The sequence below is a fragment of the Onychomys torridus genome, chromosome 3 (assembly GCF_903995425.1).
Source record: "Onychomys torridus chromosome 3, mOncTor1.1, whole genome shotgun sequence".
Classification (NCBI taxonomy): domain Eukaryota; kingdom Metazoa; phylum Chordata; class Mammalia; order Rodentia; family Cricetidae; genus Onychomys; species Onychomys torridus.
In genome coordinates this window covers 6,461,640-6,478,027 of record NC_050445.1, presented here as the reverse complement: position 1 = coordinate 6,478,027, position 16,388 = coordinate 6,461,640, and the positions used below count along the sequence as shown (strand labels likewise).

The window sequence follows — 16,388 nt, the reverse complement described above, 5'->3', positions numbered from 1 at the left end:
TGTGCTTCCTGTTTGTGGATCAAGATGTGAGTGGCGCACGCCTTTAATCCCAGCACTCGGGAGGCAGAGGCAGGCAGATCTCTGTGAGTACGGGGCCAGCCTGGGCTACAAAGTGAGTTTCAGGACAGGCTCCAAGCTACACAGAGAAACCCTGCCTCGAAGAAGAAGAAGAACAACAACGAAGATGTGAGTGCCCAGCTATTGCTCCAGTGCCACGACTTCCTACTTGTTGCCATGTTCCCTGCCATGATAGTGATGGACTCTTGTCTCTCTGGAACTTTAAAATCCCAATTAAACCTTCCTTCTGTAAGTTGCCTTGGCATGGTGTTTTATCACAGCAATAGAAAAGCAGCTAATAAACCTTTATAACTATAAATGTATTGCCAACATATTTGCTTTAAATTTTCCCTCCATTAGAGCTCAGTGAAAATCTGGCTTCTATTGATTTCATCCCATTGTCATTGTTTTGTTTCATGCTCTTGGGCCATCAGATTTTCTTTTGATCCTTATAATTTATGCTTTACCTCTTGACATTTCTCCTGTTTTTTCATTCAGAGATTTCTATTTTTTTTGGGGGGGGGGTCTCTCATCAGCATAGAATCCTATTCCTTTCCTATACTAACTGTATGAAGATATGGATTTTTAACATGAATATTTACTTAGTTGGATACTCCTAAACTCATACTACATCCAGTTTGGGTGAAATCATAACAGTTATTGTTGGATGACTTCACATATCTCTGGTTCTGATCCTTACATGTTCTTTAGGATAAAATTTCTGTGCTGGTAATATGGCTCAGTAAGGTAAAAAACACTTGTCATTAAGCCTAATGACTTGAATTCGATCCCCTGAACCCATATGGTGGAAAGAGAGAACTGACTCTAGCAAGTTGTCCTCTGACCATCACATACTTACATTGCAGGCATGTGTACACACACAAACACACACATACACACACACACACACACACACACACACACATTTTCTTCCTTTTAGGATGTCTCTTATTACATGTTATGGTGTCACCTACCTTGGGATGGTTAGTTAACGATGTAAATGTACTATTAAAAAGTGAAAATGGGATTGAGAATATAGTTCATTTGGAAGAATGCTTGCCTAGCATGCATGAAACCTGGACTTGATCTTTAGCACAGCATAAACCAGATGTGGTTGCATAAGCCTGTAATTCCTCTACTTGGGAGGTAGAGGCAGGAAGACCAGAAGTTGATTCTGGGAATCAACTCAGACAACAGAATCCATGGTCCAAACTAGCAAAAATGTATGCTTGTTCATGTATTCGTCCATGAAACAAGTATGTATGTATCTGTTATGTGTGAGGATGAAGCAAGGCTATATTGTAACTTAAATGTTAAAAATAAGAGTGATCTGTTTGGCAGCTGTTGTGTTTTGCTCTCTAAAGACCTCAAGGATTTAATGATTTCAATCTTGATGTCTTAGTTAGGGTTTCTATTGCTGTGAAGAGACACCATGACCAAGGCAACTCTTATAAAGGAAAATACTTAGTTGGGGCTGGCTTACAGTTTCAGAGGTTTAGTCCATTGTCATCATGGTGGGACATGGCAGTGTTCAGGCAGACATGGTGCTGAAGAAGGAGCTGAGAGGCAGCAGGAGACTGTGTACCACACTGGGTATAGCTTGAGCATATGAGACCTCAAAGCCCGTCTCCACAGTGACACACTTCCTCCAAGAAGGCCACACCTACTCCAAAAAGGCCACACCTCCTAATAGTGCCACTTCCTATGGGCCAAACATTCAAACACAAGAGTCTGTGGGGACCGTTGTTATTAAAACCACCACACCTAATATGAACTCTTTCTGAGGAACCTTGTTGCTAAGGAAAATTATAAAATTTTAGGTTTCCTTGATAAAAGTGTTATATCCTGTTAGATTTCTAATGTATAAGGGAATTAGGACCCAACCAGAGATTAATGAGTGTAGAATTAGGAAATTGAGACACATGGGTCTGACATGGAATGCTCGTGGGTGTGGAGCAGAAATGTGATAGTAGAATAACCATTATGGGCTACACCACCTTAGTTAGGAAGCCAGTGAACAAATAACACAGCACATGAAGTGACAGTTGATGGTGGATGGTTTGGACACAGAAATCTATGTTCTGGTCTCTAACTTTTATGTCCAGTTTTCTCAAGAGGGTTATACTAGAGTTGTGTTCTTTGGATATTTTCAAGATCCTTTGCAGATATTCTCTGTGAGTGAGCATTCACGCAGCCTTTCTGGAACTACCTTCAATTTCTTGATCAGTTTCTTTTGGTCAGAGCCACACAGATGAAATGGCACTTCTTATTGATATGAGAACATAGGCCTCAGGCGGTTAGCGTTTGTTTGAAAAAGCATTCTAGGGCTAGGAGCATAGCTCTGATGCTGAAGAACCTGCACAACATGTTCTGAGGCTGACCCCGCACTGCACGAAATGTGGCATGGTGATACACATCTGTAACCTTCTCACTTGGGAGGTGGAGACGGGAGCTTCATTCTCAGCTACAGAGGAGTTTGAGGACCTCTTGGGCTGCATGGAACCCTGTCTCAGCAATAAAAACCCAAGCATCTGTGGTTTCTTGGTGGTGGGAAACTATATTTTTTGGTAGTTTTATTATATAGTTTCCAATTTTGTTATGATTATCTCTTCTTTCCACTTTTTAGAAATTTAGAGTTTTATTTTAAAGGTATTATGTGTAAAATTGTGCTTTGGGTTTTGTCATCAAAATAAAAGAAATTATCCCTTGGGAAAATATTAACATTTCAAAACTATCTGTGTATTCGTCTTTTAAGACATTATGGGTTGAGTGTATGGGTTATGGTCCTTCACATGTATCTTTTCCTGAAATGTTAAGGTGTTAAAATTATCTGAGAATGTCTAACAAAGTAATGAATTTTTGCATTGCATATTTTATGCAACTCATTTAAATGATTTACATAAGAATATGAAGATACTAAGAACCTTCTACTTTATTTCCTATTTTTATGAGTTATACTTAGTCAGTCCTAGGCAGATGACAAATCTATCACTGAATTATTAAAGAACTTTGCAAATATTACTATTTCTCTTGTGTGTGTGTGTATGTGTGTGTGTGTGTGTGTGTGTGTGTGTGTGTGTGTGTGTGTGTGTATGGGTGAACTGTGGAAGACAGAAGAGGGTATTTGCTGCCTTCGGAGGTGGAGTTACAGGCAGTTATGAGCTGTCTCACATGGGTGGTGGGAACTGAACTTGGGTGCTCTGGAAGGCAAGTGCTCTTAACTGCTGAGCCATCTCTAGCCCCTCAATGCCCATTTTATACTGACATTCCAAGTAATAATGACTGTTTATTATTCCATCAACTCTGAATTCCTTATTGTATTGACCTTTTAAAAATCTGTTATGAGGGTTGGGATTTAGCTCAGTGGTAGAGTGCTTGCCTAGCAACCACAAGGCCCTGGATTTGATCCTCAGCTCCAAAAAGAAAAAAAAATCTATTATGATACCTTGTACAGAGATGGTATGTTCTAAATGTTGAAGATAGTGTTTTGGCTGACATGGTGGCATACACCTGTGATCTCAGCATTTGGGAGGCAGGGACAGAAGAATTGCCAATTTGAGGCCAGCCTGAGCTGCATAGCAAGACACAGAGGGGAAAGAAGAGAGAAGAGAGGGGTGAGGATTGGGGAGGTGGGGTAGTGGCAAAGAGAGAGAGAAAGGGAGACAGAGAGACAGAGACAGAGAGAGGGGTTAATGTTTTGTGTATCTCTTGCTCCCTGTCAAACCATTATCAAATTAAGTGGCTTAGCCCAGCAGAACTCCTTCTTGTAGGCTTCACTTGACGAGGACATAGAAGAACATTGGCTGAGTCTCATGACCGGTAGCTCTGCAGAGGCCCTTTTCTTTCCCACACAGCCTTCCTGGTGGTTTAGGCTTCCTTAGCCCTGCCAGCTGAGTTGTGGGAGGAGGAGGGCCTTGAGAGTAAGGAGTGAAGCAGTCGAGGTCTTCAAGCCTGGCCTTTGGGCTCCTGGTGTTGTGTTTGCTGTGTGGGTTTGCTCAAAGCAGCCGTGGGAGTAGTTCAGATATCACCATTGTTGTTGAAAATACTCCTTTCTAACTTCTCTTTTGTGTCAGATGTCCTCTTCCTGGACAAGGCATTTTTCTGAAGTTCTGGAGGATTTGAAAAGAATAGGTGATGAAAATGAGAGGCGTGATTGCCATCTCTGCTTCTATTGTCCTGGCTTTCCCAACAGGTACCCTCAGGGCTGGTTACCATAGCATGCTGACATTCCAGCATGTTCTTATTTGTCCCTGGACTAGGCAAATGATAGTGTGTTCAAAAAAAAAATATTTCCTTGAGTTAAAAAAAAAAAAAGCTCAATTTTCAGTAACCAGATAGGTGATTTGTGATTTATAGGGAAAAAAGGCTTACATGGTGGGCATTAAAAAAGATTCCCACACTTCTCCCCTTTTTTCCTTTAGGTGTTGAGCAGTAGTTTCATGGGGCAGCCAGCAGCATCCCATCCTCTGCTTCTTCATATGACATTTCAGTTCTTAATCAGACTCTTAAAGTAAAATCCAGAGATGGAATCAATTTTGTTCTGTGACATAATTTGAACAGTTACCTCTACTCTGTTTCCTGGATTTCACCTTGTAACTGTGAGAACAGTCTGACAGCACTTAATTAGCTGTCACAATGGGCTCTTCACATAGGGGAGAAGTTTAAAATTTAATGATGTGGGACTGGTAAGTTGGCTCAATAGGTAAAGGTGCTTGCTTCCAAGCCTGACTACTTGAGTTTAATTCCTGGAAGCCACAAGGTTGATGGAGAGAACTGACTCCTGCAGGTTGTCCACTGACCTTCATATGTATACCCCAAATAAATAAGTAAATGCAAAAAAAATCATGATACATCACTATACATGTATAGAAACACAATTTTCAAAATAATAAGAAAAATATATAAACATTTTGTTGTACTTTATAATGAATACCTCACAATAAAGGAGATTATAAGAAATTATACTAGGAATGAGGAAAATACTAGCTTTATGGTTCAAGTTTTTTATATTCTTCAGTTGGCTGATGATAAAACTGATGAACTAGCCTGCCTCTATCTTAGGCTTGAAAGCCATCTTACAGTAAAAATAAACTAGTTTCATTCCTGTTTATTATTAAACCTCTGTTTCTCAAGGATTAGGCCATGCTCCACCTGTAATCTTAACTACAAATGGTTCTGTACTTAACTACCAACTGCCTGAACCAGAAAATGGCAACCATGTCTTTGTTTCAAAACGTTGTTATGACTACCTTGTTATGCTGCTCATGTAACCCTGCTAAATCCCCCGTTTGGGAATCCCCTATTCCTGAACTATAAAAAAACGTTATCTTGCCCATGTCCAATGCTGACCCTCTTGAACCCTGCCTTAAGGGGAGGCAGCCTGTGTACACAAATAAAAAAGCTTGCTTTAATTAATTGTTTTAATTAATTTGGGCATGATGATTTGGGTCAGGGGTCTTTCTTTTTGGATCTTTGGGATTAACAAAAACAATTATAATGCTGTATGTCCCTGATGACAACACTTTTTAGTGATGAATTTTGATCATTATTAGGGTTAAGACAAGAATATAGTGTGGAAATGAATACAATGATAGACTTGGGAATGTTTCATTGTGTGAGAAATATAACAATTCATTTCATAGACTATACTTGTTAAATGATACTTAGAATCTTACTGAACTGTCTAATATAATTTTAACTACTGTGCTTCAGAACATATTTGAGAAAAATAGGAAGTTAGTTACTCAGTGGAAACTGGTATTTTAATTTTGTTCTTTCACCTTGGGAAAGAATAAAGCATTTTAAAAAGTAAGAGTATATTTTGAATACTGCTTTATGTATCCAGCTTTGTGGAGAGCCGACTGTTACATAAGCAAGGCTTTTGCTGTGGTGTTAATAGGTTCCATATTCAGTAGGCAATGCAGGGGTGGAGTAGCAACTGTGTAGTCTCTTGCTGCTTGCTGGTAGACAGAAAGTCTCTAAGTCGTTGTTTTATTCTGTGATCACTTTCCATTTTGCCCTACCTGGTCTTTAGTGGTGCCATTAATTGTAGCTGTGGCTCATCTTGGAGCCTGGGCCTAATGGGAAGAATTGTTAAAAAACGATGACATGATGTTATGAATGTGGGGTAAGGTAAAGAAAAGCTTCAGCCAGCCAGCCAACACTGGTGCTTTGTCATCTTCTGTTTCATTAAACTATGTATCCTGTTCTTTATAGAATTACATTCATATCTTTCCTATAAAATGCATTAATTATTCAGGACTATTTTTAGTATTAATATTCTCTTCTTGTTATAATGAATTTTTTTTATTGTTTTGTTTTTTGAGTCAAGGTTTCTCTATGTAGCGTTGGCTATCCTGGAACTCGATCTGTAGACCAGGCTGGCCTTGAACTCAGAGATTGTCTGCCTCTGCCTCCTGAGTGCTGGGGTAAAGGTGTGTGCCACCATTATGATGAAATATTTAAAAAGATCACTTTGATACAAATAGGAGAGGAAGAAGTCATACTATCTTTATTTGCAGATATGATTTTATACATAAAAAACTTTTTAAAAATCCACCAGGAAAATTCTACAACTAATAAGCACTTTCAGCAAAGTAGCAGAATACAAATTAACACACAAAAGTCACTAGCCTTCTTATATGCTAATGGCGAACAGACTGAGGGGTATATGGGAGGTTTGGAGGGAAGAAAGTAAAAGAAGAAATGTTGTAATTATAATCTCAAAATTTTTCAAAAAGTTAAAAAAAAATGGCCTTCAAAGAATTTTTTTTTTTTTTTACCATGTATTGATTTGTTTTCTTCAAAGCTTTACTAAGCTGTAATTGACAAATAAAAATTGTATATGCTGCATTCAGGAGGTAGAGGCAGCAGGATTATGAGTCTAAGGCCAGTCTGGGCCAGACCCTGTCTCAAAAAAAGATGTATCTGTTTATTATGTATACCGTGTTTCTGATTCTTGTTTTTGTTTTTTCTTACTTTTGAGAAAAGGTCTTGCTATGTAGCTCAGGCTTGCTTTGAACTCACTGTGCAACTAGAAGAACACCTCTATACATCGTATTTAGAATGAAATAAAATTAATTCAGATCTTTCACACTTTCCTATGTTCGTTTTCAGGTTGAAGGTTCAGAACAGATGTGGAAAGATGTTCACCTCGGAGATAGGGGTTGTGGAAGAATGGCTGTCAGAATTTAAGGTAATAGCAACTCTTCTAATACAGTAATTTTATCCAAAACAAAGTTTGTCTAGGTTTAAATTTTAGTGTTTTTTTATATTTTATGTGACTAACATGCTTTAGCATTTATGGAAAAAGAATGTTGTACTGTATCATAGTAGGGAGCTATTTATGCTATTTATGCACAGTGATCTTTTGTGGAAAATTAATTCCTTTCCCCCAAGTGGCTCAAAGAGCTTATTATCTGTGTATTCTCTTCCTTCCATGTGACATTACCATGGTCATGAATGTTGATGTCACCCCCCAGTGATCATCAGTGATCCATTGTCAGAAATGGGGTGGGAAATAATGGAACTGGGCATGATTGACAGAAAGCAGAGGGCAGCAAGATATTTACTTCATCTACACCAAGGGATCTGTCTCCAAATGGAGACCTAGGAGCTATGTTAGGAAAGTGTAATCCTTGACTCCCTGGTGAAGAAAATATTATAAGGCTTTGCTGTCTCCTGAGCTCTTCTGTATGGTGGCTAACACTGTGTTCCTTAAATCAGCCAGTTCCTTTCTCCTGTCCTTGTGGGACACTTTGTGATCCTAAACCACAGACATGAAGAGACTGGGCAGCAAATGTCATTTTGACTTTGTCTGGGCTGATTGGGGACGAATTTACAATGTAATAGTGCCGGGCTTCTTGGCTTGCTGCAGGGACAGAGACTGCACAGGAGGTTCAACAGTGACGTCAGCACACAGAGGAAGCATTTGGAAGAAGGGTATTCTAGGAAGAATGAGATGAAGCCATGTTTGGAGAGGCTCAGAACAATGTAGGGCTGTGTGTAATGGGGTTAATGTCTAGTCTGGACTTGAAAGTGGACTCAGGATCCTGCCACCTTGAAAACTATAATGTTAGCATAGATTTGTAACGTGTTCAAACTTCTTGGTCTGAAGGTCTTTATCTGTAATGAAAACCAGGGCTGCTCCTTGGTGTCAATGAGTTAGAATCTCCAGGCAAGAGGTGCATGGGTCATTCTTACTGATATGTATTCAAATGACAAAGTTTGGAAGATCTGTGATTTTAGACAGGGCCTTTCAGTGAGCAAGAATGCATTTAGTCACTCAAAAAGGAGGTGTTACTACATTCCAGTTGCTAAGTGACCTGTTAACCTTCTGCTGCCTCTATCTGCTTCTGTTTTCTAATCTTCCTGAATGCTGGATAGACTGTTACTTTCTTAGGTCCCCCCCACTCCCAGGGTTTCTCTGTGTAGTGTTGACTGTCCTGGAACTTGCTCTATAGACCAAGCTGACCTTGAACTCAGAGATCTGCCTGCTTTTGCCTCCTGGGTGCTGGGATTAAAGGTGTGCGCCACCGCTGCACATCTACTTTCTTAGTTTTTATTGTCACAAATTGAGTATCCTTCTTTGGATTTCATAATTCACCATGTAGAATGCTATAAAAACATACTTATATAATACTTTTTGCAAATTTTAATATTTGAATTAAATTTCCTATGTGCTTCCCTCATGTTAGCTTTGTAAACGATCAGTCAAGGAGTTTTTAAGCTTTTCTTCTGCTTCAAAAGTACTTATAATGTTTTTATACTACATATTGTTATAATTTTGGAGTGAGGGCCAGTTGATGGAACTTTTCTGATTTAACTATTGAGTACCATTTTCTTGTAGATCATTCTTATGTCGAATGTGAAAAAGCCAACATAGCCAGTTACTGACTCCTTTAGATGGAGCTTTACACTGAAGACACGTTAAATAGTGGTCATGGGGGAGGGGTCAATGATTATGGCAAGTGCTTGAAAATCATGATGCCTGAGCTGGCTAGATTTATGTCACCTTGACACAAACTATAGTTATTTGAGAGGAGGAAACCTCAATTGAGAAAATGCCTCCATAAGTTCAAGCTACAGGCATGCCTGTAGAGTATTTTCTTAATTAGTGATTGATGGGAGAGGGACCAGCCCATTGTGGGTGCTGGGTTCTATAAGAAAGGAGCAAGCCAGTAAGCAGCATCCCTCCATGGTCTCTGCATCAGCTCTTGCCTTCAGGTTCCTTCTCTGTTTGAGTTCCTGTCCTGACTTCCTTTGATGATATACAGTGCTGCAGAAGTGTAAGCCAAATAAACCCTTCCCCCTAACTTGCTTTTGGTCATGGTGTTTTATCGCAGCACTAGAAACCCTAAGACAATGCCTATCTGTAAATTCTTTCCCATTCTTGCCATGGTGTTCAGATACCAAGGAAATGCAGTAGGAAAGACAGAGGAGGCAGGGCAGCAGTACTGCAATGGTGTCTTGGTGTCTGAGGGAACAGAGTACTTCTCCGATTAGGAAGAGGGGTTGCAAAGGTGACTTATACAGGAGCTAACTGGAGAGGCTGCATTGCTAGATTAGTGCCATTGAGTCAGTAAGCACATACATTAAGAATATGGGAATTGGACTTGGCTCTGTCTGAGAAAGGCATTGCAAACCTGGAATGGGGTTTGTTAATAGGAAATCAAGGAACAGAGTTAGACCAGAATGGAAGGCATATGTCCTTGTAAAAGGCATCTGATACCTTGGAAATGGTTGTGAGCCACCCAATGTGGGTTCTGGAAGTCCTCTGGAAGACTAACTAGCAAGTGCTCTTAACATCTGAGCTATCTCTCCAGCCCCCTGTTTTTGTTTTTTGTTTGTTCATTTTAAAGAAAATCCTTATTTTTGAGTAGCACAAGGATGACAACATTACTGTAGTTGACTGAGTAAGCTGAGAGTCAGCAACCTGTTGATTGGATCCTAGTTCTAATAGGCGGTTTTCTTGAGTAAATCATTACAGCTCAGTCAGTAGCATCAGAACAGTTACAGTAAGTGGTCTGTAGAGGTGGCTTGGGCTCGATGATGGGCTCTCACAGTTTGAACTTCTGTTTCCACAGTCTGACTCAGCAGCCTCTGAAACCCACAGAGACAGATTGTCCCCATGAAGTTTTATCTAAAAATCTCCACACAAAATAAGCACATGTCAGAAGTCTTGTAGTGGGCTGGAGAGAGTTCAGGGGAGAGTGAGGGTGGGAGAGAGGAATTTGCCACTGAGTCTGAGGAGCTGCATTATTGCAACCCACAGAGAGGACCAACTTCCACAAATTGTCCTCTGACCTACGAATACACACACACTAAATAAATAAAAATAAGTAAGTGTGAAAGTTTTAAAAATTAAAACAATCTTTTGCTTGTAGAAATGTGTTAAATGTCTGCACTAGCTACTAATTAATTAAACTAGGATTTTATAAAATATTTTATACTACAAATATTTTATATTACAAATAATGACTTATTTGTAAAAAGACATTTCAGATTGCTTTGTGTGTGTGTTGTTTTTTTTTAATGCTGTATGTAGACTCCTAATTTTCTGACAGTCATTGAATCTCAGAATGTAGCTTAGTCCGTTTTCATGTGTGATGTTGTTGACCAGGGTTGTTCTGTTTATTGATTCTTCACCCATCTGCCCATCTTCATTAAATCCATATCACTTCCTTACATTTTAAAGCCATCTGTCAAACAGTATTTTAGTATGAAGCATCTATTTTCTTTAAAAAAAAAAAAAATCCAAGAATAATTTCAACGTAATTTTTTTGTTTTCATCTCCATTTCTGCCTTCTGTAACACAAGAAACCTCAGTTGGGAATAGAGAAGGCCAAGAGTTCTTAAGTTCATCAGGTCCTTTAAGATCCATTTTCCCAAGCACCATTTGTTTTGTTTGAATTGTTTTTAAAGATTTTTTATTTATTATGTACACCAAAGAGGCACCAGATCTCATTACAGATGGTTGTGAGCCACCATGTGGGTGCTAGGAATTGAACTCAGGACCTCTGGAAGAGCAGTGAGTACTCTTAACCTCTGAGCCATCTCTCCGGCCCTTGTTTGAATTTTTGTTCTCTCTCTCTCTCTCTCTCTCTCTCTCTCTCTCTCTCTCTTGCCAGAGCTGGGGATCGAACACAGGGCCTTGTGCTTGCTAGGCAAGCGCTCTACCACTGAGCTAAATCCCCAACCCCAATTTTTATGTTTTTTATATGCATATGGGTGTCTTGTCTATGTGCATGTCTGTGTATCATGTGTGTGTCTGGAGCCTGCAGAGACCAAAAGAGGAAGTGGGATCCCCTGGGACTGGAGTTACAGACAACTGTGAGCCACTATATAGGTGGCTCATCCCAGGTCCTCTGGAAGACCAGCCAGTGTTCCTAATGTTGAGCCATGTCTCCTGTCTCCCACTCAGAACATCATGAGCACACTACTTATACCCTTCCTTCAATAGAGAACCTTCCTCACATCCACACCATGACATAGTGATGGAGTTTTGAGCTGAGTATGATAACTACCTCACTAATTTTAAAGGCATTCTTTTCTCATTATCAGCAGCAGCCCAGGACACTGTACTTTATAGAGTTTGACTTTTCATGACTTTTCAGAAAAGAAATGTTCTTTTGTCTCTGGCTATTTTTTTTTCTCTTTTAAAAATATTTTATTTAATGTCCATATATGTGTATGTGTTTTGATCAAATCCTCCCCCTTTCTCTTCCCTCTATTCCTTCCCTATCCTCCCCTCACTCTTCCATCATAATTTTATATGTTTTTTTTAATTTAATACCCACTGGGTCCATTTGGTACTGCCTGTATGTGTATGAATGTGGGACCATCCACTGGAGCATGAGTAGCCTCTCAGGGGCTGTGTTCCTGAAAAAAACTGACGTTCCCATATCCTAGCAGCCGTCAGTTGCTAATAGCTCTCAGGTAAGGGTGGGACTTCATGAACTCCGCCCCACCTCTGCTGACTCAGGCTGCTTGATCTTGGGCAAACCTTTTGCAGTCCTTGCTGCTCTGAGTTCATGTGTGCAACTGAGCTGTCATGTCTGACACACAGTTTCACTGCAGACATCCACTCCCTCTGGCTTTCAGTGTTCACAAGTAAGACTGTTGATGACTTTCCCCACGTAGGATGCATAGAGCAGTGCAGCACCATGAAAGTTAGGACATAAAGAAGAAGCTTCCAGGGTGATACAGCTTGGTTTCTCATGTTCTGTTATCCAGATGTGTGCTATCTTTAGCAGGAGGGTTTTACCCCAAGTTCTGGAGGGTAACTGCCCTCGTTAGAGTTCCTATTTCTGTGAAGAGACACCATGACCACAACAACTCTTATAAAGGAAAACATTTAGTTGGGGCTGGCTTACAGTTCAGAGGTTTAGTCCATTATCATCATGGCAGGAAGCATGGTGACAAGCAGGCAGACATGGTGCTAGAGAAGGAGCTTGAGAGTTCTACATCTTGATCCAAAAGTAAATGCCACACTAGGCCTAGCTTGAGCTTCTAAGACCTCAAAGCCCACCCCCATGGTGGTATACTTCCTCTGATAAGGCCACACCTCCTAATAGTGCCACTCCCTATGAGCCTATGGGGGCCATTTTTATTCAAATCACCACAGTAACTAAGAGCACTGGCAAAACAAACAAATAACCAAACAACACATTTTAGAAGCTTCTATGGTAGTAGGTTTCCATAAGACATTTCAAAAGTCTTTAGTGTTAGGATTAAATGGGGTTGGCGGATGGGAGGGCAGTATGGGGAAGGATAAGTAACACGAAAACCTCTGGCTGTTTCGCAGAAAATAGGTGTTCATATAGACTATGTAGTATGCTTTACTCATATCTTCAGGCTTCTTTTATTTACGAGATTAGAAATCTGATGCTTATTTGATTATCACTCCCTTTTATATAAATTTTTTCACTACTGAGTTACTCTTGATTAAATGACAGGAATGGAATGTTGCCTAGAGGCCTTTTGTTGCTTGCTTTTGAAATATTGAAGAATGCCCTAATCTCTGCCTTATGTAAGCAGTGCAGTGACATGGTGTTTGTTGTGGTGGTAGCTGCTATTGTTCTGGAGAATGTGGAACGTTCCCAATTGGTTCAATCTTATGTGCCATGCTGGTAAACAAAACTCTTATTAAATTAGAAACGCCTATTCACTTATATGCCTTCAGGACGAATATGACCTGTTTTTAAAGAATCTGTCAAATGCAGATGATGATAGTTTCATTTCTTATTCTGTTTCTGTGTTCTCTCAGCAGAGGTCTGAGTGTGAGGCTTTGTGCTGAGTGGTAGGACAGCTCTTTCCCTTAAGGGGACCCCAGGAAAGTAGGAATGAATCAAATAACTCTGCTATAGAAAATGGTGCAGCTTATTTTTCTGTGTGTATTTTTGCACAATAAAGCTATGTATTCTAGCCACAGCCTGCATTAAATCATGAAATACTTGGTTATGGGTTCTGTGAGAAATAGTGCATGTCTTAGATGACTGTTGGAAATATCTTTAGATGTTATGTCTGCTGTGGGATTAGCACCAACTGGTTGACTGAGTGAGTGAGTGAGTGAATAAGTGAGTGAAGGAAGGAAAGAATTTGGGTGGGAGCAATGATTGGGAGACAAATACTCCTAATGAGATGCTCTAAAAGATAAGTTTTTATTATTGTTACAATAGATTTTTTTTTCAGTTTTATTTGCTGTTTTTCACCCATGGTTATTTGAGTTTCTGCTGAGAATGTTTCTCTTTCCAGTCCTCTGTCTGGTCTGTAGGCTCCATGTCTGGAGAGGTGGTGCTAGTGGGCTGTGATTGCTTGTATTTAAATTGCATTAAGAAAACTAATTTATGGTAGTACAGTTCTCTGAGTTCTCCAGTTCTGAGGAGTCTAGTTCTTCTGCCCAACCCATAGTGTAACCTCACCACAGGCAGTAGCATGAAACTCAGGAGTATTTGAATCAGGTGACCTGTGATTTACAGGTTAGAAACATCAGATCCTCCTGTAACAAGAAGCAAGATCAGTAGGCCCTAAGGAGTTCCATTACTCCTGATGCTTCGAAGACAGAGCTTTAGTTCTACATGTGGTTCAATATTGTTTCTAATCTAAAACTATAATTAAAGTGGGTTTTTTTTTTGTTTGCATGTTTTTAAGTGTATGGGCTGCATGCATGTGTTTATAGGTTTTTGCATGTATGTGGGTGCACTTGCACGTGTTTGAGTGCATGTGTAGGTCCACAGTTGACATTGAATATTCTCCTTGATTACTCTGCACTTAACTTATTGATGCGGGGTCTCTCGGATGAACACAGAGCCAGCTTCCCCTGGTGATGCCCTGTCTCTGCCTCCAGAGTACTAGGATTACTATGCCTGCCTGGCTTTTAAGTGGGCGCTGGGGATCCTAATTCTAGTCTTCACATTGTGCTCTATGCACTGAGGCCTCACCCTAGTCCCAATGGTGGAGTTCTGATGGTGATTCATCATGTTGGTAATAAGAGAATAAAAAATACTTTTTTGTAATTTGTTGTTGTTGTTGAGTTATAATTCACATCATATAAAATTTACTATCTTAAGTGAGAATTCAGGGTTGGTTTTATTTTATTTATTTTTTGTTCTTGTTCTTTTGATATATTTATAAGGTTACACCAAGAACCAGCATGGAATTTCAGAAACTTTGCATGTTAGATACTCTTTCTTAGTCTCCCTCTCCCTTCCCCAGTCTGTGTTAATGACCAATGGACAATATTTTCTTTTTTAATAAATTTGTCTGCTTTAGAATTTCATAAAAATAAAATCTGTTTTTTTTTTTAATTTGTTTAGACACTCCCAGAAACATCTTTGCCAAATTATGCCACAAATTTGAAAGACAAGAGTTCTTTAGTTTCATCTCTCTACAAAGTTATCCAGGAGCCACAAAGTGAAGTAAGTACTTTACAGTTTGTATTAATAGTATTCAGTTGATTATATAATTATGAAATATAGCATACATATGTAAAGTAAGAAAAATGTGTATGTTTGCTAAACAAGAATAAAATACCAAAAACTAGAATCCTTACTATAGCCCCAGATCTGTCTTTCTTAGCACTCACTTCTCTCTGGTGTCTCTGACTCTCCATAGCCTTGAAAAGTCTAAGTCACTGCATTAATTTTTCTATTCAGCAAGTATTAATGTATCTACTGTGAGCCATTACTATGGTAACACTAGGGACTCAAAGATCAGTGATAGGAGATCTTTATCCTGAGAGAGAACAGTAGCAGAGACTAAGCAACCATGCTTAATTGACTCTCTCAATACTGTGGTTTATATGTTTGTTCCTTCTAAAACTCATGTGAAAACTTACCATTGTAACAGATATTTCAAAACGAGCCTGGGATATGATTCAATGGTAGAGCTCTGGCCTAGCATACACTAGGTTCTGGGTTCAGTTCCCATTGTAAAAAGTGGAAGGAAAAACTGGAACGATTTTGGTATTGGTGCTGTTCTCAAGGTGGGTTGGGCCTCCTTAGCTTTCTTGTCCTTTTCTGTCTTCTGTTGTGAGGTGATACGGAAAGAAGTCTCTTGGTCTTGGACTGCCCTGTCTGCAGAGCTGTGAAGGAATACATTCTTTATAAATTACCAGGTATCATAGCAACAACGACAACAAAAGAAAACAAAAAATAGACCATGGACAAATACAGGTTTTCTGTGTGGCAAATAAAACAAACACTCCTAGTAGCAGCAAAGTATAGGGAGACTGGGGAGGTAAAAGGCATTTGTTGGACAGTAGTTAGGTCTGGCTAGTGCCTTCCCTATTGTGGGACTAGAGAGAGTCAGAGCACTGGGGTAAATGAATGGAGATGAGTTGCATGATACCTTTTGTTTTTGAGCTTATGAAAGGATGTAATAGATTGAAAGTCAATCTTAGTGTCTCTGTCTCTCTCGTCCTTCTGTGTCCTTCTGCCTCCCCCCCCCCCTCTCGTAGGGTCTCACTTTGTAGCCCTGGCCATCCTGGAACTCACTATGTAGACCAAGCTGGCCTCAAACTCATGGAGATCCATCTGCTTCCGCCTCCAGAGCATTGGCATTGCTGGCCTACCACTAATCTCTTTGTAACTCATCAATGGTCCCTTCAAGGGACAAAGAAAAAATTAAAACAAGCCCAACTACTAGTAAAAAACAATTACAGTTAGGACATAAAGTACTAAGCCAATACTGTTTGAATTTCCAGAGGCATTTGTCATTTCTTGTATGCAGGATGTTCTCTTCTCTAAAACATTAATTGTCTAATTCACATTTAAATGAATATCTAATTTTCGTAATAAATGAACTAAAAACAAAATTCATGATTTTAAATT

At 39.6% G+C, this 16,388-nt stretch overlaps 1 protein-coding gene across 3 annotated transcripts in view; it reads left to right on the top strand.

Moving 5' to 3' along the window:
* Window positions 1–16,388, top strand: part of Fam126a (family with sequence similarity 126 member A) — a 65,456-nt gene that overhangs the window by 14,252 nt on the left and 34,816 nt on the right. For all 3 annotated transcript variants that reach the window (XM_036181087.1, XM_036181088.1, XM_036181089.1), the window contains exons 2-3: window positions 7,174–7,252; window positions 14,874–14,975. In XM_036181087.1, the coding sequence (XP_036036980.1) occupies window positions 7,202–7,252; window positions 14,874–14,975 (153 nt within the window). In that variant the 5' untranslated portion in view covers window positions 7,174–7,201. The remainder of the gene's footprint in view (window positions 1–7,173; window positions 7,253–14,873; window positions 14,976–16,388) is intronic.